General features: G+C 36.1%; 1 protein-coding gene across 2 annotated transcripts in view; it reads right to left on the bottom strand.

Moving 5' to 3' along the window:
- The window catches only part of LOC148674999 (PC3-like endoprotease variant B), a 351,357-nt gene that overhangs the window by 124,917 nt on the left and 202,556 nt on the right, over window positions 1–23,884 (bottom strand). For both annotated transcript variants that reach the window (XM_088625869.1, XM_088625870.1), the window contains exon 7: window positions 1,844–1,881. In XM_088625869.1, coding sequence (XP_088481995.1) covers window positions 1,844–1,881 — 38 coding nt within the window. The remainder of the gene's footprint in view (window positions 1–1,843; window positions 1,882–23,884) is intronic.

Genomic DNA, 23,884 nt, shown 5'->3' with positions numbered 1-23,884 from the left:
ATGGAAGAAAAGCAAGTCCGGTGTCAGGAATGGGGTATAACAAGAGCACGATAAAGATATCCAGAAACTTCCTGCAGCCCCTGTCATGGACGTGGCCACCACACCAACACTGCCCTCTCCATTGAGCTACTGTATGAATGTGAATGACAAAGACAATAGCTCTTCTTTCTTTCGGGTTTTTACTTCTTTCAATAAAAGGCTAAATGAGATCCCTAGATCAATTTGCTACTAACTACTATACAGCAGTGGCAAGGCTTTTATGTGTCTTTTATGCTGTAGAATTAAGGAGATCAGAAAAATTTAATTAATTAAATTGATTAACTTTTTCTTTTCCCTTGAACTCAAAATGAATCTGGTGTACTAGCTCATGTGAGTGAATTTCATAGGAATGCTGGTAAGATGTGTCCCCAATAAGCAAAATGCAAAATGTGTAGGGATTCTCACACAAAAAAGGACATCACATACTGGGTCAATTCACCCAATGATGAACTTTCCAGTGTCTCTTTGTCTGCATTTGAAACAAGGAGACACATCTGGAATAAAAGCCTAGCTAACAGGGCTAGGATTGTCATATGCACTCCCATGAGAACTTTAGAGAATGCGTTTGAATCTCTAGGGCAGCTGGCACAGACTCAACTAGACCTGTCAATCAGCTGGTTGCTGTGGCTACGCGCTCTGGCGGGAGATCTGATCGCCCTGTGCATAGTTGATTACCACACTTACCTCATTGAGGTAATTTTATTGTTCCGATTTCTTATTGTTTGAGTACATTCAAGCCATCATCACTGCACTACTAAGCATTCTAGATGGCAATATGGCCTCTTTTGATTTGTAACTTTTCTTATGCAGTATTATTGATAGGAAGATGTCTTCTGGATTTTGATAATTTCTTTTCACGGTTTCATATTGTAGTCTGCTTTGCCAATCCTTGGTTTATATATACAGTAAATTGTCTGACATACAATAAATTGATAGATGCTGACATACTGTAGACAAAGCTAAATAAGGTAGACAAAACAGTATTCCTTTTCTGATTCCTTATATTATTTAGAGCAACTTATGCATGATTAACTCCAGTGAAGAAACTTCATAGAATCCATATCAAATTTAGATTGTTATAAGAAAGTTCCAATCTTTTTAAATGACTGATACTGGTAAAATACATAAATTAAAAATGAAGAAAAAGGCAGACTCTGTTACCTTAGAATAAATAGAAAGGCACCTGTTATTTATTTGTTTAAAAAAATACATTTAAGACAGTCAAATGAGGATTATTCAGAAATTGTTGGTATCGACAAATCCCTATTTCATTTTTGACTTAAATCATTTATTTTATTATCAATCCAGAGGATGAATAATGTTGGCGACCTATTTAAAAATATTTTAGTTGATTTTGTATTAATAGGTATTGTATGGCTTTTCCCCTTTATAATATTTTAATTAATCAAAAACAAAGACTCCAGCTACAATTCATCAAAGTTGTTCAATGTACAATTTGAATATATTGCTTCATAATTCATAAATTGCAGTGCATAATACATGTGAAATATTGTGTAATACTATGTTTTCTTTTACAAAATGCTGAAGGGACTGCATAAATAAAACTTACACACAATGCATAAAAAATGCAACGATTCATTATTTTAAACTGTATGGAGTTCAATATATCAGACATGAGTCGTGACTATTTTGTGTGACCTTCTTTGAATAGCGAATGCGGTATTTTTGTATCTGAGAAGAAGGTCACACAACAAGAATAATATGTCAGCTAACATATTACTATCAGGAGTAGATGAGGTGGTGGCAGTTGTAAAAAGAATATTTTAATGTGTCCATTACTCACAAAGTTTGTCTTCAGGTCGACGTTAGTATGATCCACACCTACAGTACAACATAAATAAGGTGGTTAGCACAGAGTACTTTTGAAACATTTTAAAATATAACACCATTCTGAAACTGTACATCCATTAAAACACATCTCATATGGCTTAAACATTTTCCCAGTTAATGTGTCATTTAAAGCTTTTCAGGAAATTGCTTAGAATGTATCTGTTGAACTCTAGAGGCACACAAGTGAATTTGTACATGCAGATGACTTATTGCTGCTTATTTGAATTCACGATGGAATTCCCACCTTGCGAAGGAAGCAGGAGGACACTGTTGCACACGGATGGAATACCGGCCCTTGTTATGCTTTTGCCTTGGGATCTGCACCATTTGGAATTATTAAAGTACAGTAGATAAACAGCCCTGCCCTGAGACCCTCTCTCAGTGGCTATGGCTGGGAGGGCTTTTTGTGGTGCTTTTGGAAATCAGCGTGTCCTGAGAATGGCCACCAATTTCTATGCCGCTCAGATCACACTTTCCAGTAGAAAAAAAGGTGCATACCATATAACCGCAGTTTCAGCCATTTTTTTCATTCACATGCTTCACCATAATTGGAAAGTGCAAAGGCAGTTTTTACTATAATCCTTTATAAGATTTAACTTTTTTTTTTTTGGCAGCACTTTAAATTCTTTAATCCCATCAACCAACTGGCTTCCATCTAGCACTCAGCTTCACACGGTGAAGCCTGCTTTTGGCTAGAGCAGCTGTGTCTCCTGCAGGCAGTCTTAAAGACAGATATAATAAAACACCAGGAGGGAGTGGGTCGACACAGGAGCATGAAATGGACGAGATGAAGCCTCTTTTGTCACACACAAGCAGATTGTAAAGTTACTATAGTAACATGCTGTATTATACCCCAGGTTGATTGTCTTAATCTCAGCTAAACAACAGAGGTAAATACATTCTGTTCCAAACCCATTTGTAGCAAACTAGGTCCTTACCAGGATGCTTCTGATGTGCTATGACTTTTTTTTCTGTATGATCAAGAGTATCATGCAGTTTCAGAAGATGAGTATTTTCTTTTTCAGTGTTAAAAGATTCTCAAACCAGATGAAGATCACATTTCTACATAGGCATATAAAACATTGTTTCCCAGCTTGAAAATTAACTGCAAAAAATGACAAAGCAATAACTTTATCTGTAATTTAAAAAGAAAAAAAAACACAGCATTTTTTCTTTCTATAGACAGTACTATATTTTTGTCTTCTGCACAAGTGTGCACAATAGTCATTTAAAAAAAAACTTTTTAATTAAAAATAATAAATATTCAATAAATAATAATGGTTAAGAAGACAAATTATGATTCTATTTTTATTACATTTAAAAGTGGAGACTGTATCTGTTTCATGATGGTTTTTAATGTATATTTAACATGATCATGTGTCTCCATCCATTTATCTGGTGTTTGTAACAATTAGTTGTATTATTTCTTCATTACACGGGCTGTATTTTTAATTTGACACTGGCCATTAAAGATTCATTATTGAAATATTGTGAAGGTAATTAAACTAACACAATTAAATATTATGTGTGTGTGGAGGGTTGTTGAGGCATTGTAATACCTCAACCTAATGGTTGAAAGGACAAAGGCCTATATGAATAAAAACAAAATAAAAAACTACTACTTTTTTAAAAATAAAACTACGGAAGTCACTTCTTGTCTGTTTTTTTATTGCAAGTTATGTTTGTCTCCTATAAATATGCAAAATGGTTTAAAGCTTGGCTTTGGAATTCTACAGGTAGATTAGAAGATTGGACAACCATTAGATGCAGTTTTGTTGATCTTAGAGTCATTAGACATCATTCCTGTTTTAATACATCCCCTGCTTCCTAAATACTAAAAATTCATTTATTAGACTGCTTTTGGTCTCCATTAAAATGAGGAGGACTCATTATTCGCTGTCTTTGCAAGTATGGATTTACCCTCGGGCTTCTAATCTGACTTCTACTTGTGCAAGAGTATTACATTTGACATACTTTCAATACTGCTGTGGTCTGAGAACGAAATGGTTATTGTTATTGAAATAATGCAATATGTATGTAAGGTTGAATTACATTTCCTATTTTAAATGTTCTTTGAACTTTAACACACTATAGTCTCTGCTTAAAAATCTTTAGTTTTAGGATCTCATTTAAAAACAATATGTTGTCACAGAAAAAAAAAACTATACAGTATATACAGTTTGCTTTAAATGAGCTTCCTCTAAATATAATAAGATAGCCCAGAGTTCCCATAAAACAACTTCAAATGTTACATCTATTGTATAAACGTTCATTTTTTTGCTAATGTATCTAGCTAATGTACTGTAGGTCAGGACCTTCCTAATGCAGAAGATAAACTTCAGACACGTCAATGTCTGTGTTTGCTCCATTTTATGTATGTTGTATGACACACAGTATTGTACAATTAAACTTTCTCTATGCTAATAACTCTAATTCGTCAAGACTCTCTACAGACAATCAAATAACAATCTTGATGATCTTGTTATCAAAAATATTTACATATACACGGATATTCTGTATACTGTACACATGTCTCCAAGTAACAGTTCATAGTGAAGTCACTACAATATCAACCTTTAACAGGAGGCCTACTCAACATTTCAGGGAACATTGTATTTTTAAACATTTTAAATTAAGAGAAAAATATATTGTCCAGTTAATAATGGTTGCCTATTTTCCCTGTAGGTAAATGGTAGGCAAATTGCCCTTCTAATCCCTTTACTATGAGATGGTAGTTTGCCGACAGTTTGCCCACAGGGAAAATAATAAGTATTTATATGACACTTTCAATGCTCAAAAGTTGTCACATAAGTATTCTTAAATTTGATAAAACTTCAAAATTGTAATGTAAAGATTTTAGATGAATGTTTGTACGTGGATGGAAGTCCTAATTGGTATCAGTATCAATCCCATAACAGCCCAGTTCATTCTCATCAGTACTGCATTAATAAGCAACACACTTGAGTCAAGTGTTTAACTGTGTTGTCATATTAAACTAAGATCATGTCAACTAGGGAAAAAGAGGAAAAAAATAGTAAGGTAAAGATCAAATTAGCTGTCATTTTTCCATCCATCCATCACCAGAAAGTCACTTATTCCTTGTAAGGGTCATGGCCACTGTTGGTTTTTTAAACGAATAGCCTGTAGTCAAAAAATAATTATTCGATGTCTCTCACCCTAGTTTTGAAAATATTTTACTGTATTATTGTTGAATGTGCTAATAAAATATCCCAAGAGTTTTATTTCTGAGACCACGTGCTTTAAATCTGAAGTAAGGTTTATTATTTGTTTAACTAAATGGTTTTCTTTTTTGTGTTCTTCATGACCATCAGTAACTAATGTTAATGCATAGTGTTTTCATTGATTTGTGTTACAATTATGACATAAATGATTATCCAAATCTGATCTATGCAGGTTAATTATAATTACAGGTTGACAAGGATCACCTTTCTAATCCCTTGATTGAGGTGTCTATTATGCAAGTTGGTATCTCAGAATAACACAAGCTTCCTCCTTATAAGGGTAATCAAAGCTTTTTTTAAACTAAAAACAAAACAGCTTAGTAAACAGCAAAGGTTAAGAATTGCTCCTTTACTTTAAGCCAATTACAATGCAATGGTCCACTTACACATGAACACAATTCAAGGGCGGCATACAGTACCTACAACTTATCTTGTGGTTCACAGCCCAGCTGATCAGAACTCAGGTGCAGCCCATTCAAGCAAGTACACAGACTATACTCGAAAACACAGACCCACTGAAAGGTTTCTCTCTAATTAAAAATATATGGTCTGTTCATCTGAATCTTGAAATCAAGCTCTTAAAAGTGAGTAGAAAAGCTTATGGACTTATTGGCAACTTTAACAAATTCATATAAAACATGCTAAAGTACAGATCTAACAATATCATTCAGTCTGTGTCTCTGATTTCAAATGGTAAAAATAGAACCAGAAGTACTGTATATTTTATTTCAAACACATTAGTAGATGCAGAAAACACAAACACAAGTAAAAAGAAATCAAATAGTAAAATGACTGTAGGATACAGGAGTGTAATACATGTATATATTGTACATTATGTCGACAAAACCTTATCCAAAGAACAACATGCCTCCACAATTCATATCAATCTTGGAAGAAGAAATTATAAAAATAACATGTTAACATCGCTTGTCCCTTCTACTTGAAACTTAAGCTTTTCTGAAGCACCACCAATTGTGTGCCAAGGTAGGTATCAGAGAATAAGTCACATGTTCACACCCACTTCCTGCCACTGAAATTTACATGGGTGGAAAATTGCCATTTGGGAGAGTTTTTTACATTGTAAGCTGCTATTAGATTTGTGAAAAACAGAATCCTTCCAGGGTACGTTGGGTGCTGTCCAACTGCTCACCTGCAAACGAAGCAAAAGGTTATGTTTTCCAATATTGTGATGATAGAAAATCTGCAGTATGATGTGATTTGCCAGTGTGCTTTGCATGCCTAACACATTTTAGAGCAGAGAAGGTCCCCCTGTTATTAGTCCTCAAACAGTATATTATCTTATTTTATATGGATGTCACTATGAATTATGGGACTGGGACTACTCCACTTTATATAAAGTTAAGGTGAGCCACTATGGACAGCTGTATTAGGGCTCATCAAGGTGACATACTGTACACTAGAGCAATACTAATAATTATAAGGTGAAAGAAACTATAATACATTCATGGCAGTAAGAGAAGTAAAACTGTATTAAAGAGGACACACATTTAAATAAAGCAATAGTTTCTGGAATGTTTACCAGTCTTTCTAGAATGATTCCCAGCTGTCTCCAACTGTGATTGGTCATGTACTGTAGATATACTGTAACATGGTTTTTCTTAGGGATGAAAAAGCTATTAAAATAAAATGCATGAAGCCTGCCCTGACATTTTATCTGTGCTTTAACATGTACACTCTATTAAAACCTTTCACAGATAGTGTATGAAAGCATTACCTCTGTTATACACCATTACAATTAAAAGGAAATCCAACATCAACATTGTGCTCAATATTTAAAACATGTCAGACACGTCATGAATAAAGAAATACTGCTCTTAAAATAAATTTGCCCCGGGGGTGTAACTTGCATATGTTTTTATTAGTTTCAGTTATTTACAGGCATGTTAGAGCAAATGCTAACAAATCGCACATCAAATCTACATGAATAATGGAAGAAGGAAATACAAATCATTTTAGTATGGGAGAAAAAAAGGATTTGAACCCAAAGGACAGTCTACAGTAAATGTCTTAGCAGGAGCATAGCATATGTAACGGATTTCTTGCAAGCCAGCAGACCTCAAATTAATTGTACTGAGTTAACTTTTCTTCACAAAGAAATTAAAGATCTGCTGTTGTCAACACTTGAGCACAACCTTGCTGATACTTAAACGCAGAGGAGGGTGTGACATCCTGCCCTGACTGCCTTGCGCTAATTAATCACTCTGGTATTTAAGACCATTCAAGCAGACAAATAAATGGAGAATAATTAGGGTATCTTTGTTCCAGCCCAGCTCCACTCGCCAGGAACTGAGGGAGAGGAAAGACTGGGAAGTAAGTGAGATATTAGTATGCACAGCTTCTCTCCTCTTATTCAAGTTCCAGAGAGATTAAAGGAAAAGCCAAATTAGCAGGCTTGTGACTGAGGTTATAGCTTGAGACTACAGCACTGGGATAGTGCCTGCATGTGACACACAGTAAATAGCATGTGAGCCGCATATCGAATAGTTTTATGTACTGTACATAATTTTATAAATATAAAATGTACAGTAGTTGTGAGGTGTTGTTACAGTATCTGTCAGTCTCAAATATGCCCTCTCTTTGACCTTGGGGATTCTTCTATTTTAATTTAAACCCCTCTGTAATTTTGATCCATCCATCATTAGAAAGCTGCATTTTCCTGGCAATGGTTTTGGAGTCTACCGATGGGATAATGACGGAATGAAAGGAGTGACAACACCTTGGACAGGACACCAGCCTATCTCAGGGCACACACACAAGGACACAGGGACAATATGGAAACACAAGTTAATGTATCCACTGATTTGCCTTTCCTTGAGAAGCTGGGGAAACCAGAGGGTGAAAGCCCATTTGAATATAGAGAGACAGATTATACAACTAAGACATCCGCATCTAACCCAAAATCCATGAATCTGCAGCACTAACACCCAAACCACCATGTCATCTCCCTTCCAATTTCATATTTAGATTTAAATTTAATCTTGATTGCTAATACTGTCTAATTAAAGTAGCATTATACAGTGTGGCCATATACAGTATTATATACAAATCATTCTGGTATGGAGGGACCTAAAAATAAAAAAAGGACCCTTACAGTTCTCATGTACTATGGATTACCTCCAACCACCACACTGCTACTCACATGCCTTTGATCCCAGGCATGTTCCCAGGAATTGGGAGTTATGGAGGAGACTGCAAGACCTTCTAACCACTCTGGGCTATAGATGCAGGATACATTACAAAAAAATAAAGTCACCCACTGCCAGATGCAACCTTTTGACAGTCGAGGTTAATTGAGATTTTGGCTTTGATATCTTTCAGATCAAAATACGGGAAGGAAAACAAAATGATGTTTTATGGAAATGTTAAAAGGTTTTAATTTTTTTCCTAAATCTTAATTACTGTACTTCAAAACTAGAAACTGGACTTGATTTGCTGAATAATTTCTGTTATTTGAAGATGGTAATATAGGCAATTCAATTCAAAATACATTAAACTAGAAATACAAAAATGTGCAATTTATACAGAAATAAATAGATTTTTGTTCATTATACTCATAGGAATAATTAAAAAGACTAATCTTAAATAGCACAAATCTGTTTTTGTCAGACAAAGGTAAGAGTATTCTTCAATACTGTGAAAGTCTCTATAACTGATATTTGAGTGCCCCATTTTTACTCAATTTCTTTTATGCATTCCATTCACTGTAATACATATTTGTCTCCTGGCTTAAAAGAAAAATATATTAAAGCAAACAAGTTTTGGATTAATGCCATGTTTTGCGCAATCTATTGTACAATTGTATTGGGCAATCAAGAGAAAATAGTTCTGCAAATAGGAACATTGTTTCCACTTCCCATCCCATTTCAGTGATATAAAAAAATATAAAAAGTTTACAAATAAACTTGAAAACCAGTTTCTCCATCTTCTTTCTACAGCCACCTACATTATTACAGACAATTAATATGATTAGTTTGTATTTTAGTGCTTATTGGCATTGTGAAATCATACATTTCCATGACCAGCATGGAGAAAGGGGATCGTTTGGATGATCAAAACTACAAAGAAAAATATTTTTTTAGAAAATATTTGACATGAAATGGTGAGTTTAAATAACCAGATGTAAACCACATATGATTTAAGAAGATTCATATCTCCCATGTTTGTAGATGGGTAGATTCCAAGTGACATCCTTTTAAACCTCGGTGGATCAAGGGATTAAAATGACTAATGAAAAGGTTTGAAGAGCACATCTTTTCATCTCTCTTTCCTTTCTGATTTTTATCAGTGCAATGCATAGATAACTTGAGCTACACAAGATATCGGAAACAAGACTTCCATCACCTTTCCTGACCAGAGCAATCCCCAGACCTGGTAGAACAGATTCAATGTGCATTTCAATTCCACTCACTGTTACCTCCACTAAAGACCCTAGTGAAAGTAATTCTGCTAGATGAATGGAATGCCAATACTTAAATACCTTGCAGAACACAGACCATATTCTGTCCTAGCTACTCTTTCTGCTTTCCAGAATCTCAACACATTATTCAGTGGAGGTTCTTAATATAATGAAAAATATGAATTACACTTCATTTAAAAGTCTCACAGTTTTAACAGTTGGCAGTATTGCGCATATGTTCAGAACACAAATATATAATATCTTTGTGCACCTACTATCACTTGAAAGAAAACTAAATGCTGTTTTGGTTATATTTTTCAAACAACATGAAACTATAGTATAACACCAGAATAATTATACTGTACATATATACAAAGATTTTAACCCTGCACTGCAAATATTCTACGATATTCAAATATGCCTGAAAGTATAAAGAAGAACATAAGCTATTTGACGCATGTGGTCCATTTGATACTCTACATGGTAGTTAATTGGTCCAATAATCACATGCCTCCTTTTCCATTTTCCCTTTGTGAACTCTGGTTCATGTTCATTCTGAAGAAATAAACTGAGACGTCAATACCTGTGAGAATTTTGAATATTTGTACCAGGTCCCATCATAATCTTTCCTGTTCAAGAGGAGTCCCTGGAATGTATCCAGATGCTTCCAGATGCTGTTCTCTGGTCTGATTTTACAGCAGTAATGCAGTATCTTTTCTACAATGTGATGACCAGAATTGTACGCAATATTCCTTATTCTAGACATTCATTATTTAAATAAGGTCAATATTCCTTATTCTAGATATCCATATTTTTAATAAGGTCAATATTCCTTATTCTAGACATCCATATTTTAAACAAGGCCAATATTTTAGATCCATTTATTCTAAATAAGGCCGAATTTAGAATATTTAAAAAATTCTCATCACCATATTTCACAAAAGATATTGCTGTACAAAAATATATGTATATATAACAACATATTTCAAATACACATTTTAGTAATTTTATATAAACAGCAATATACTGCCGCATTTAAGGGTGGTTTGTGGCATCAAATAGTATAATTTATTTATTAGAATTTACTACAAAAATCGACATTAAGAAGGGGATATCAGTAAGTACCTCTCACTCCCTTTAATTCAGGGAATGAACAGTCCACTAAACCACTATTCCCTGCATCTTATGCCTCTTCTCTCTATGCTGTACCCTGACAAAGGGCTGCGTCTCAGACAGCTCCTGATCTAATGCTTGACTCAGTGCCACACTTTGAATACGTAACATGCAGTCACCACCAATCATAGTGCAGCACTGACCAATATAATAGCATACCAACAACCAATAACAAATGAATATACTGTACACTAGTTTTGCATAAGTAAATGGTTCTATATAATGTTTGGGAATGTATTGTATCAATAATCATCTACCACATACTGTACACATGACAAATTTGGAATCAGTATATACATTAAATGCCTGTGAAAATCTTGGAAATGGAATACATTCTTTTTCAAAAAATGCATGTGTGTCATTATGAGGTATATTGATTGAGTCTCATGTTTCAACTAATTGTTTAGAATCAGCTCATTTGTATCAGTTATTTATTTTTCTTTGACATTCTATGTCAGTGATGTCATCCAGTTTTATACATTTGCATACCGTTTGTGTTCCTGACACTGATCGGCTTCTCAAAGTGTGCAATGCACATTCGTACAGCCCTCTTGTCCACAGGTGAGCATTTTAATCTGCAAACGCCTTAGAAAAAAAACATAGGCCATGTATTCACCTTCAATGTACTGAAGTACCCCAGTTGCTTATGAATTATATTACATTTAGTACAACCTTTTAAACCTAACCAGATTCTAAGGCATGTTTCAAGAGCTGAAGAGCTCTTGTCTAAACTCATCAAATCCCTTTCTTTCAATGAAATACAGGGCCATATGACAGGCTTTGTACTGAGACTCTGACAGCATGAGCTTAGAAGTAACAGTAAAAGAAATTGCTCCCGTTTGTTTTTTTTAGGGTAAATTGTGAGGAATAGACATGTCAGATACAAATAGAGTAACAGTAGTCCTGAATATAAAGTCAGGAAAATGTATCTATTTTCTGGCTGTTTTGGACAAACAAATATTTGCCAAGACTTTTCTTACAGTCACTCAAACCAGTAATACACAGATTGAGATGAGGAAGAATGGATGAACATACAGTAGATGTGTGAACATAGATAATCTGTAGCCTACAAAATCCTCTCTTACATCCTCTCTTACTCGTAAATATGTGTGCAGGAAATTCCAGACTACAGTTTGTGTGCAGCAAGAGATTGGGGTAATTTCTCAACAATATGAAATTAAACTATAGCTGTACAGTAACTGTGCTTTATTGCACTGTTTGCAATCTATAAATCCAGTTTTAAAGAAAGGAATTATATTTTCTAAACTCTAATTAGGATTTGAGCTCTGGCTTCCACAAAGAGCATGCCATATTTGAATGACTGACACAAAACATTAAACGCATTAAAGTTATACACACATTCAGCTAGAAATGGTTTATAGTCCCAATGTCTCTTGACAGTGTCAGAATTCATCTGACACTTTTTTTTCTGGGGTCTTAGCAACTTATGACGTTGAACTGTAAACAATTTGTAAACTACTCTGGCAAGTGAACAAAACAACTTTATGCCCAATTATAATTATATAAATTCATCTTTCTCTCCAAATGCATGGTTGCTATGGATTTGGTAAATTAATTAAAATATGAAAATACAGACCTGGCTTTAATTGTAATAGGATTTAATTTGACATATTAGAATTTCAGACAACAGCAGAACATAATACATTTGATAAAATCTATATATGTATATTTAAAATGCATGTGTAAAATATTGTAAGCGGTAGTAAATTCACTTTGTTGCAAGTCCCAGAAGACAGTGATTTCAATTTGTTGTATTGTTTTCTGGTATAAGAATATATTGAGTATGTGTAATTTGTTTAAATACAGCTGGTAAAAAATATCTCACCTCTTCATGTTGTCTGTTCTTGTCTTCATACTGATATTTCTAGTTCACTTACTAAAAATAAAAGCCTTTAAAGTGTGAGGCGCACTAAATTGCTCACATGTGTGAAGTGGATAAATGGCTTCACACCCTTTGGTGGAAATAAATCCTCAAGTTATCCACCATGCCCATGCTGTAGATGATATGCTTGCTTGAAGGCTTAGATATTGTGCTCCAATCAGCTGTCTAGGCTAGTGCAGTTTTTTTTCTCTAGCAGGTCAGCTCATGCTACTGTATAAAATAATACTGGCAATTAAGCCTTCCAAAATTCCCATCTAAAACAGGAGTAGACCTAGAAAGGAATAAAACAAGGAATATACCTAAAGGAAATATAAATATACTGTACATACTGTAACATTTCTGGAACAATTAATTTTCAAAAACAAATTCATTTTGGGGTAAATGACATTATTCAAGATTTCATGTAAATATGATGATGCCATGCAAAACAATGATTTGAAAGACTGAAATACAGTAAACTGTTTTTCTTTAGTGTGTTTTTCTCCTACTTTTTCTATTCCAAAACAACAACAAAACAACTATAACATTTAACTACAGTTGTAGGAGCCATTTTCATTTTTGGTTATATTCTTTTAAAACAATCCTGTAAAAATCCTGTTAAACCACGTTGTTTGTTGTTACGTAAATAACATGTATGCCTTTAAGACAGCCTGATTTGGTAACCAATCACAGATGTTCATTTCCGTAAATTCGAGAAGTTTCTGTTTTCAGTTTAAAAAAAAAAGGAAACTAGTGCCGCACGCTTTCTGACGTGCTTGTGTACTGTAGGTGCGTGTTTAGTTTATTTGAGCGTTTTGGAATGATTTTGGTATTGTGGAAAACTTCTCCTTTTCTACCCCCTTTGTTTTGTTAACGAAACCAATGTGAATATTAATAAAACATGTTTAATTTTTAAACCAGACGAAGTTTATTGTGGAATCTATACGGGCACAGTCAGCCATAGGCTCGCCTTTCTTATGGCGGAATTCGGAAACTGAAATAATGAATGTAGTCCATATGCAAGCATGTTTAATCAAGAACCCAGAATGTAAAATTATTTAACTGGCTTTCTATTCAAAAACTACGAATGAAATCTATACACTGCATTGGCATTTTATATCAGAGGGTGGCACATTAACTCAGTGGTTATCATTGCTGTCTTGTAGCACTGGAGCCCTGAGTTCAATTCATGGGGTGTTGTCTGTGTAACGACAATAACAGGGATCTCAGCCTCCCGGGCTGAGGGAGGTCTCATTTAGCTCAGCCAGCAAGTTCCTTGTAGCGTGATGCCGGAGACCCAGGTTCGCGCCCAGGCAGTGAATGACAAACTGGTAGGGCAGGAGCGGCAAGGGCAGGAACCCCAAGAACCGTTACAGTAGATCTGCATGGAACTTAATGCACTCCCCAAGTTCATGTGGGTTTACTCTGGGTGCTCCAGTTTCCTAACACAGCCCACAGACAGACTGGGAAAACTGACTATTACTGTTTGTGAGCGTGTGCATGTTTTGTGTCTGTGTGTGGCCTGTGATGGACTGGTGTCCTGTCCAGGGTGTATCCTGCCTGTCACATGCAGAAATGGACTCTGGCTGGCCCGCAACCCTGAATGGACAAAGCGATTCAAAAATGGATGGATGGGTCACCATCCATTTGCCTTTGACTATACAGTACACACTCACTGTATAGTCAAAGACAAAGAGACATTAATTTAGTTAAATAAGTATAGAGTATAAGTGGTTATAATAAGTGCAGTCTTCTACAAATCCTTCATACCTCCGTGAAAGCTGATGCTGCTCAGTGTGTTAACTCTGCCTTGAAGAAGTCTGCAGGTGCACTAAGCCTTAAGAGAGGTCAGTGGATCTGTTAGCATTACTTTCTTTCCAAGGATGTGGTATTTAGATTTGTGGGTAGAGTAGCTGAAAAGAAAAAAGAAAAAGAAAAAAGGAAGCCTGTATGCTCAGGCACACCATACAGGGTGTAAGCAATCCCCAGCTAAATGCCTTTCATTAAAGAAAATCTATGCAGCAACAGGGCTGCTCTAATATTGCGACACTGAGCCATAGTGAAGGTTGCTTTGTCTAGACTCTGACTGCCTTGGAGCATCGCAGTATGATTTAGCCCCATGATCAGGGGCAGAGGTCAAAGACTTTATATTAAAGGTGATCACAACAGTATCTTCGTGTTCACTGTTCCTAAATCAGTGTTGTGGCAGTCAGCAAAGCAAGGTCTGTGAAGAAATGAGCTGTGTCACTATTCTGTCATGCTTGTTCTATTCAAAGATTGGATTACAGAGAACAGCAAAGGAAGCAGCAGCAACCTTATAAACCAGATTTGCCTTCAATTCAAAATAAAAATTTGATTTTTATTGCGCTAATTGTATGCATGGCCAACTGTGTTGACAAACTCATTTTAAAATCGATTAGTCTCAGAACTCTGTCTAAATGCTGCCCCCATTAATGGCTTATTTCTTCTTGTCCCTGATTCCCATTTTAATGTACCATCTGGTAAATCATTTTATGTGCAACACCTTGCAAGCTTTCAATAAAGTGCAGTTATTTTAGAGGTTTTTAATTGTTTTAGTAGGAGCTAGGGAAAGGGAAACTCAAAACCTAGGCCGTCCAAAGAACACAAATTATGAAGAAAGCAGCCAATCAGTTTTCAGTGAATTGCAAATAAAATTTCATCACAAATACAGGAACAGGTTATACTAGGTTAGCTGCTTGAAAAAAAATGGAACATTTTATTTAACGTCAAAATGTCTACAATAAGTGAAATTGTTTTTATATTTGCCTATGTATACCTGTAGTTTTCTTTTAACAAGGATTGCTCTGCACCAATCATGTGGATGTGGATTGTTCTTTAGGAAGGGATATACAACAAAACCCTCCATCTTTCCAGGCACAGCCAAGTTCATGACACATTCACACATTCACATCCAACTTAAATTTTAACCCACACTAATTTTTAAGTGATACATTCATCAGAAAATATTTATAATTAAAAAGAGAATCCTTGAGAACATGTGGTTTGATTTATTTAAACAGTGGGCTATTCAGCTCTCTTGTATTCCCTTTTCAATGCTCTTGTAAGATCTACAAGCGAGGTTGAAAAATTCGGTCCTTCATCGTCTTTCTTTGCCTCACAAACAAAAAAGGGAGTCATTGAGCTGGTAGTATCTTCATTCAGACCAGCTTTCCTTGGGCTTGACAAAAGGATATTACAATCCCTTCTGCATTCCGTGCCCTTGAGCACTCGCTATGCCAGTGCCTGAAAAAGAACTGACCTACAGCACAAGAGCTGCCTCGCACACCACAGACATTTCAGTTCTGTTATGTTGATCATACAATTCAAAAGCAAGTGTGTGTGTCGGGGGGAGGGGGCGGCACTGCAGAGTAATACACCACAGAGGATAAATCCACTAATGGTTTCTCCTTTTTCATGTGGCGTTATTCCACCCAGCAGTCCATATCAGGAGAAGGTGGCAGGTGTTTCAAACATACACACCTTTAGAAGGTTCCCCCCTTTCCTGTTTGATGGCCATGCACATAGGGAATAGTTTGCGCTTGTGCTCGTGAAAGAAGACCTGTGAGTGTGTGTCCGACAATAACCAGTAAGCGCAGTGGGCAGTGAACCAGATCAAAAAAGCGATCCAGGCTGTTGCACTGGCTTTATGGCAGCAGAAGGAGAAAACTATAAAAAAAAACAGCCTCCTACGGCTCCTGCTCCCTGCTTCCCACACTTTAGCATCCCCTGTCACCCCTGGCACTGTTAGTGACCCATGTTAAAGCAAACTAAAGGATGATAAGTTAGCTTCCTTTGCCCTTGTCCTAAGGGGCTGCACATTATCCTATCAAACATCAGTAGCCATTTCTGTGGGATATTTGTCAACCTAAAGGGCCCGTAAGACAAATGAAACAGGCACCAAATTAAACCAAGGTCATTTTATTTTTAAATGGATGATGAAATGTGTTCAAAGGTAATAAATAGCCATTTTAAGCCTAATAGACCATTATATCAAAAGGAGTCACCGCACTTTAAAAAGCATTAAGCAAACCACTTGGCAAACACCCTTTTCCCTTAACAGTAACATTAAGAGTCACAGGAAATGCGTAATTCAATTTTGATTTTTAAAACTTTTGTAGAAGCATATTTTGCATGTGAAAGATAAGGTGTTTAAACCTTACATTTTTTTTTCTATCATCCATACGTCTTAAATTTGCTTGTGTTAGTAAATCCTATTAATGTTAAAAAAGTTCATCACATAGTTCACCAAAATCTATCCTTTACAAAACTGCTATAATTAGACTAGACTTTTATCAAAAATGTTGCTGACAATTTTAGAGGTACAAACTACACAATTTCTTTTTTTTACTACTTTATCCAATTCCTAGTTTTTAGTTATTCATGATCTGTTCTGTAATTAAAAGTGTGTAAAGGTAATATGTGAATCAAAAGAAATATTGTCACATGCATATTCTGCTCATTAATGAGTCATAGTCAAATGCATCCTCAACATTGTCAATTCTGAAATTTTTAATTGGGCATCGTCCTTATGTCAAACTCTCATTTCATGTAAACTAAAAACAGATGTTGTACTGATATATGCAAACATCATTTTTTGCTTTTATTTATTGAATGGATATGCACGCAGCACATCTGCTATGAGTCATTATGTGATCTTGCAAGACCAAGATAAATCCTTGCAAACAAAGGTCATTCAATGGCGTAATAACTCACTCTTTTAAATGGTAAATCCTCTGTGTTTAACAGCAATAAACAGAGGGCAGAAGGACAACCTCCTAGTCTGAGCAGCAGTAAAATAGCAACTGTGGAACAGATGATTTACCATGGACTCCATCTGATACAAAAAATATGCAACAAACGTCTTGTTTTTAAATATTTTTAAAATAATGCATTTTTTCTATGGAATATTCACCGTACCATAAACAATGTACAGTACTCTCTGGCTCAGATTTGCTCATCACACATCGATAAGCTAATTTATGTTCCCAAAACCAAGCTAAAAACAAGCAAGTTTAATGGTTTAAAATTGTCTGCGACATATATTTCCTACTTAGTAGGAAAACATGGCACGTAATTGATTACGTAATATGACTATGTCTGCCTGGAAAAGGAAGAAAAGTGCAGAAAACATTCTCCGATTAAGTTAAGGCACTTACTCTACTATGTAAAAAAGTCTGCAGGAGGGCTGGCTGTCCCTAATTTCACATTCCTTCCAGCTGTGTCCCCGCAAAATATGGTTCAAAACAATGTCACCCATGCCCCTCTGTGGGAATTAGAAATAACTGGAAGGGCTGACGTGGACTGGAGAACATTTTATTTGCTAGCTTACCTTTAAAAAAATGCATTTTACTGTATGTTGTGGTCTAATCCCAGTCACTTTTGCAGTTTGACAGGCAGCAGGGAGACATTTACCGGAGAATTTACCGGAAACTGAGGATTTCACTTACCCATTTTGCCTTAAATTATTAGTTTTCGCTGATCTCAAATTCTTTGTTTTCGCCAGTCATACTGTATACCCAGCCCAGCTGAACAGTGTGGTTCATATTCCTGGGGATATACTTAGCGGAAAGAGCCTATGCATGTGGTAATATCCTCTCTTTATCCATACTGTACATAAGTCCTCCCTTCATTTTTGACTGTGGTCATGTGTAAAGGAATTAGAGAGCAATGAACTACAAAATGCCAAACCCATCTAACAGCCCACATTTGCTTGAAATATGTGACATTCATGATACACGAGTTCACTTTGTGGGATATTGCAGGATAGACAGAGAAACTGTAAGCTGGCAAAATTGATTGAAATTTCAAAGAGCCCAAATGACCAACTAATTTTTCAAAACTGTTCAAATATAAATGTAGAATAACAGTATAAGGACATGTCTCTGATCAACAGAGCAAGCCCTGTTCATACGGTGCCTGGAACACTCTTAATCAGACAAACTGGTCTGATGTGTACTGGACACCCCCTTGTCAGCAGGGCTGAATAAAGATTGCCTGCTGGAAACTCACTGCTTTTTCCTCACGGACATTTTCCAAATATCAGCGGAAAGTATTGATAGGCAGGCTTGTAGACATTTACAAGATGATCATCCAGTTACCGCTGCACTCCATGCTGATTATTCCTTTGACAAAGGAATTCTACAGAACCCCCCTCCAGCCAGAATTAACAATGCCAAAGCATCCACCTTGAAGACATGGGAAAGGGCTTCTGCAGTAAATTTCCTTCCAGGCCCCTGAGAATTGCTCCTAGGATGAAACCTTCTCTGCCAATAGCCTGCATGCTCTTAATGCAATGGCTGTACCCCCTATCTGTGCCCTGGAGGAAGTCTCAACTGAGGAGGGTGGGGAAAGGGACAGGCTCACGTTCTGAGCACTGGGGTAGTGCAGCAGGCTGGTATGGGACTAGGGAACGGGGGAACGTCTCACTCATTTTTAATTTTGTAGTTGTAAATGACACAGCAGCTGATTAATTTATTATGCGTGATAAGAATAATTCCAAATGAGTTAGAGCTAAAGTTACAACACTAGAACACCAGGGAAAGCACTTCAGAAATGTCCGAATTTTAAGTTAATGGATATGGGGAAGGGTGAACCTTGGGCACTGTGCTCTACTTTTCCTCATTTAAAAGTCACATAGATGGTTTAGTTTCTTAAACCACAATCTTTTTAATTAAAATAAAGCCTTATTAATTAAAACTAAATATTGCCACAAAATATATATACGAAATCTCAGTTCTGATCCATTAACACTTAACAATTAGTGAAACCTTTAAATTATTTTTTAAACAAAAGGGTCACGTACTGAGCAGCAAGCAAAAAAAAAAATTAAAATCCTATGCTGCCATTTACATTTAAGTCTCATATGTTAAGAGAACGATATTTAAAAGTTCAAATAACTTTAAGCAGCATTTTATTTTTGTCTTAGACTCATGCTGGAACGATAATGTCGCAGGACTCAGAATAACAGTGTGGAATGATCGTAAAAAAAACATTACTGGTTGTTGGCAGGAGAGACAGAAGTTAATGCCTAAATTCCTTCCATGAACTGCGCCCTGAAGTTCATGTGGGCACTTATGGCAGCATGCCTCATCAGCCAACATCAGTACCACCTAGGGGTATGTGCCCAGCGGGAAGCCATCTCTAGCTCCTGAAGCCGAGACTACCAGCTACCCATCACCTCCTCCCCACATGCTGAGTAAGGGTCCCTGCCGAGAAATCAGCATGCAGGCAAGGAAACTTCCTTTCCCCTGGAATAAAAATTAATATTACTTGTCATTTTTCATGTCTGAGCTCTTTTCATGCTTTATCCTCTAGTAATGAGGGCTAAATTACAAATATTAGTAGATTTTCATGGCTAGCACAGGAAAAGCTGTTACCAGTGTAAATGTTTGTCTTGCTTCGGTAGGACACAAGCTTTGTTAATGCAGCTTTGCTAATTATTTCTAAATAGGCTATAATCTGCATCCCCTAGTGCTGGGTAGCAATTGGCCACGTACCTGCTATTTCGCTTATTTACATGTTTTACAACTTTATCAACTGCACTAATTACACTCTGAGCACTGTTTAAATTTTTCTGTTAATAGAGATACAATGATGCACCAGAGGATGTGTATTTATGCCATAATTATGCCTCTGTTCCTGCGACGCAGTCTCCAATTAAGTGTTGACGACGGCACGAGCAGCTGCCTGATATTCCGGAGCAGCGAAACATCTGCAGGGCGGATGATATGCTCACATGGACTTTTTCTGAGCCTAGAAATTTACACCCAGGGGAGCACAGACAAATAGGAGCCTGTCATGTGAAGGGATGATTAGAAATCTTCACCATGGCAACATGGGACCAGCCATGTTAGAGAGCAAGGGGACACATGTCTAGATGGAAAAATACAGTTGCTATTTTTTTTTTCCTTTACCCAAAGCTTGCACTTTCTTTAAAAATAATAATGAAAGAAACCTTAAGTCTGTTTGAAAGGATGGATGAGAGAACTTTACTAGACCACACTCCTGTATTGATTTATTATCAAAGGAGATACACAAAATATTTTCTGTTGCTACTAGGTGAAAGAGAAACGCAGAGCACATTAATCCACAAGAACCTGAAATGTTTGGACTGAATCCAAAGAATGTGGTAAAAGGGGGTAATTTTCTTTTCTGGGGTGGTTCAGAAACTCTATGCTAAAAGAAAACCTGTGGCATAAAATAACTTGCAGAACATGTGGAATAATTAAACAAGACATACCAAGAATCACTGTGTGGTAAAACTTCCTGTCCTAGCAGTTTCTACCTTTTCCTCAGTCCTACAGTTTGATATTAATCTCCTATACCAATATTCAGTGTGACATGGTTCATAGTCCTCGAGTATTCTCGCCTTCACTATGATTCCAGCTACCTCCACTACAGTATATTTCTTTTTTGAAAAAGGTGTAATTACTGACCAAGGAGTAAGACAGATAAAACAGCCACATGTTAATCCACTGCATTATTTTCTTTAGAAATGAACAGATTGTACTTCATATTTTTAGTGAGTTGCATCATCATCTTTACAGTGATTTTGTTTCTGTGCCCATTTTTTTGCAAGTGTCACTGTGTGCATGTTTATGGTTCACGATGGAGCTGGGGTGAGGGGACAGTTCTGGCTGTTTAATATGATGAGCACTCTCTCTCAGGCATTTCAAAGTATTTTATCTGGTTGACTGAGCAGAGGCTGATAACGTCTTTGCAGTCCTCCAAAGGTAGTGCTAGCCCACTCACAATTGTTAAACAATAGGTTGATGTTTCTGCAATGAGAGGGTATAGGTCAGACAGCTCAATGGCTGCAACTCTTAGGCTGTCTGGTAAGGAAAAGACATCACTGATCTGAAGGAAGTGATGGATGCTTTTCACTTGCTGTTAATTTTTTTTTGTTTTGTTTGGAATGACATAGATATGTTCAGTCAGAGAATAACCCCCTGAGCAGTTGTTTTTCATTTTCCTTGGGTTTTTTTTCTCCCCAGAACATGTTATTAAAGTTTTGCTGACATTATCTTTTACAAAATCAATCAATCAATCAGTCTTTTTCACTACACACTTCAGGATTTAACATCACACTCTACTGTAGGAATCGGTTGATATAATTTTGATTCTGCTAACCTTTTGAAATGTTTTAGAGGTAAAAACACACAAGCATGGTGTTTATTTTACACAAGACATTTCTGTTTTACAGTGTTGGTTTCTGTTGTGCCTCTGCCTTTTTGGGTTTTTGGTGTCTTTTTGCATTTTTTTGTATTACCAGTTGGTATCATGTTTCAAAATCAGGATTTCAACTACTGGTGTTGAAAATCTAAAACCTAGAAATGAAATGCTATCATGTGTGAGCCCATTAGACTGTACATGCCCTCCCTGAAATTATAACCTTTGATTAGCTGTGGGGCAAAATCCCTGTCTGTTCTTCATACAACCTGCCCATGTGTAAAAAAAATCTAAAATGATCTGCACTGTGGTGATTGTCTTTCTACAGCATTACATAGAGGAATTCACGGCTGCATGCAGAGCCACATACAGTATATACCCCCTTTGTTTTATCATTGCTGCAGTTATACAGTACACTAAACGGAAGCGATAAGACATCTAGACCATTAATAAAGCCCTTGATCATCTATAAGTCTGGAGAACGTGTCTGCAGCTGTTGGTGGACATTTCATCAATTTCCGATATTATCACCAGCTTGCCACCAAGAAACAATAAACATATCATGCTATTTAAATGGTCTGTTTCGAGGTGCTAAGCTCTGTAGGCCTAGTATTGATTGGTAATGAAGCATTACTGTGGATGGGCTGTTCATTACCAGTACTTTGCTACAAATGTTGCAGAGGAAAAATGTAATAAGTGCCAAGTACTGTACTATACCAATCTTAGCCGATTTACAGACTGCACTCCACGGTGAATTTGAACACACCATACTGTATGTGAAAGTGTATGGGGAACTCAATGATACAGTAGCAAATACATAAATAAATAAAAACCTCCGTAATATACAGCTCAAGCAATTCGCAGACCACTCCTCTGAGAACATTTATTATCTTATTATAATAGTAAATACTTCCATAAAGTCAGTAGTAATTAGGAAAAATATTTTTAACCACCATCTAGGAAAAAGGACAATTCTAGGACAACTGGAGAAAAGTTGAGAAAAGTTGCAAAGTTTCCTTTAACTGAAAGAAATTAACCCAAATATTAAGCTTTGCAGCACTGCTAAGATAACAGTATAGTCACTGTTCCATACAGTAAATGAGCAATACTGTTTCATTTTCATGTCTAAAAGACTCAAAATAAGAAGACCATATTATGTGCCAGACAACTTTAAAAACTTGGTAGGTAAAATAAAATTAATAATTAACAAAATATATGTAAGATCTATTTACTTATTACTTAATATTTCATAAGATACTAAATTTTTAGATACAAAAGGCAGTTATGCAACAATATTCAGTTTAATCAAGGTCTCATACTGTATTAACACATAAATGTCTTCAGGATAAAGCAGACCTCAGTGGTCACCTGGTGTCCATCAGTCTGTAAGTTAACCTCAGATATACTGTAACTCTGTTTAATCACTGTTCCAGTATTACCCGGACAAACATTAGCAACATGACACTTTTGGTAATTATTTTTAACCCTTTACATGCAGGCAAAACTAATTTAATGTAAAACAGCAGTGCCTTCCAGATTTCTTCAAACCCCCCAATGAAATAGGAACAAAAATCATTACTGTATATTACAGAACAAGTTACAGTTTGGATAATGTCTTGATTATAAACATCTAAAAATGTTAATTGCAATAGCATTGCCTAGGCCATATTTAATGTCACAAAAAACATAAGAGTCACACTTAATCATATCTCTGAGTATTTCTAAAATAAAATCCAATAAAAACAATAGTTATTGTATGTTTAGAGGCCTCCGAAGGTTTCTTGTTTCACTTGGTTGTAAAAGAATGTAACATACGGAAGACGGATTACATTTGGTGTAAAAAAGATCATGCTTATGCTGAGAAAACACTTTTAAGTTTTGGTATTTTATTACATCTATGGATCCTGATGTCTTTGTTAATATAGAGTGGATCCATGAACACCATCACGTGCAGTACCAGGGCATTATGGCCAAACACCCCATTTATTCTGCCATGAAGCTCAAACTTGGCCATTAAAGGACATTCCAACATGGCAATGATCCAAAGCATATGTCCAAACCATGAACAAAAATAGTTAACTGCACATAAAA

The sequence above is a fragment of the Lepisosteus platostomus genome, chromosome 3 (genome assembly GCF_059453375.1).
Source record: "Lepisosteus platostomus isolate fLepPlt1 chromosome 3, fLepPlt1.hap1, whole genome shotgun sequence".
In the NCBI taxonomy this organism is placed as follows: Eukaryota; Metazoa; Chordata; class Actinopteri; order Semionotiformes; family Lepisosteidae; genus Lepisosteus; species Lepisosteus platostomus.
This window is presented reverse-complemented; position numbering and strand designations above follow the sequence as displayed.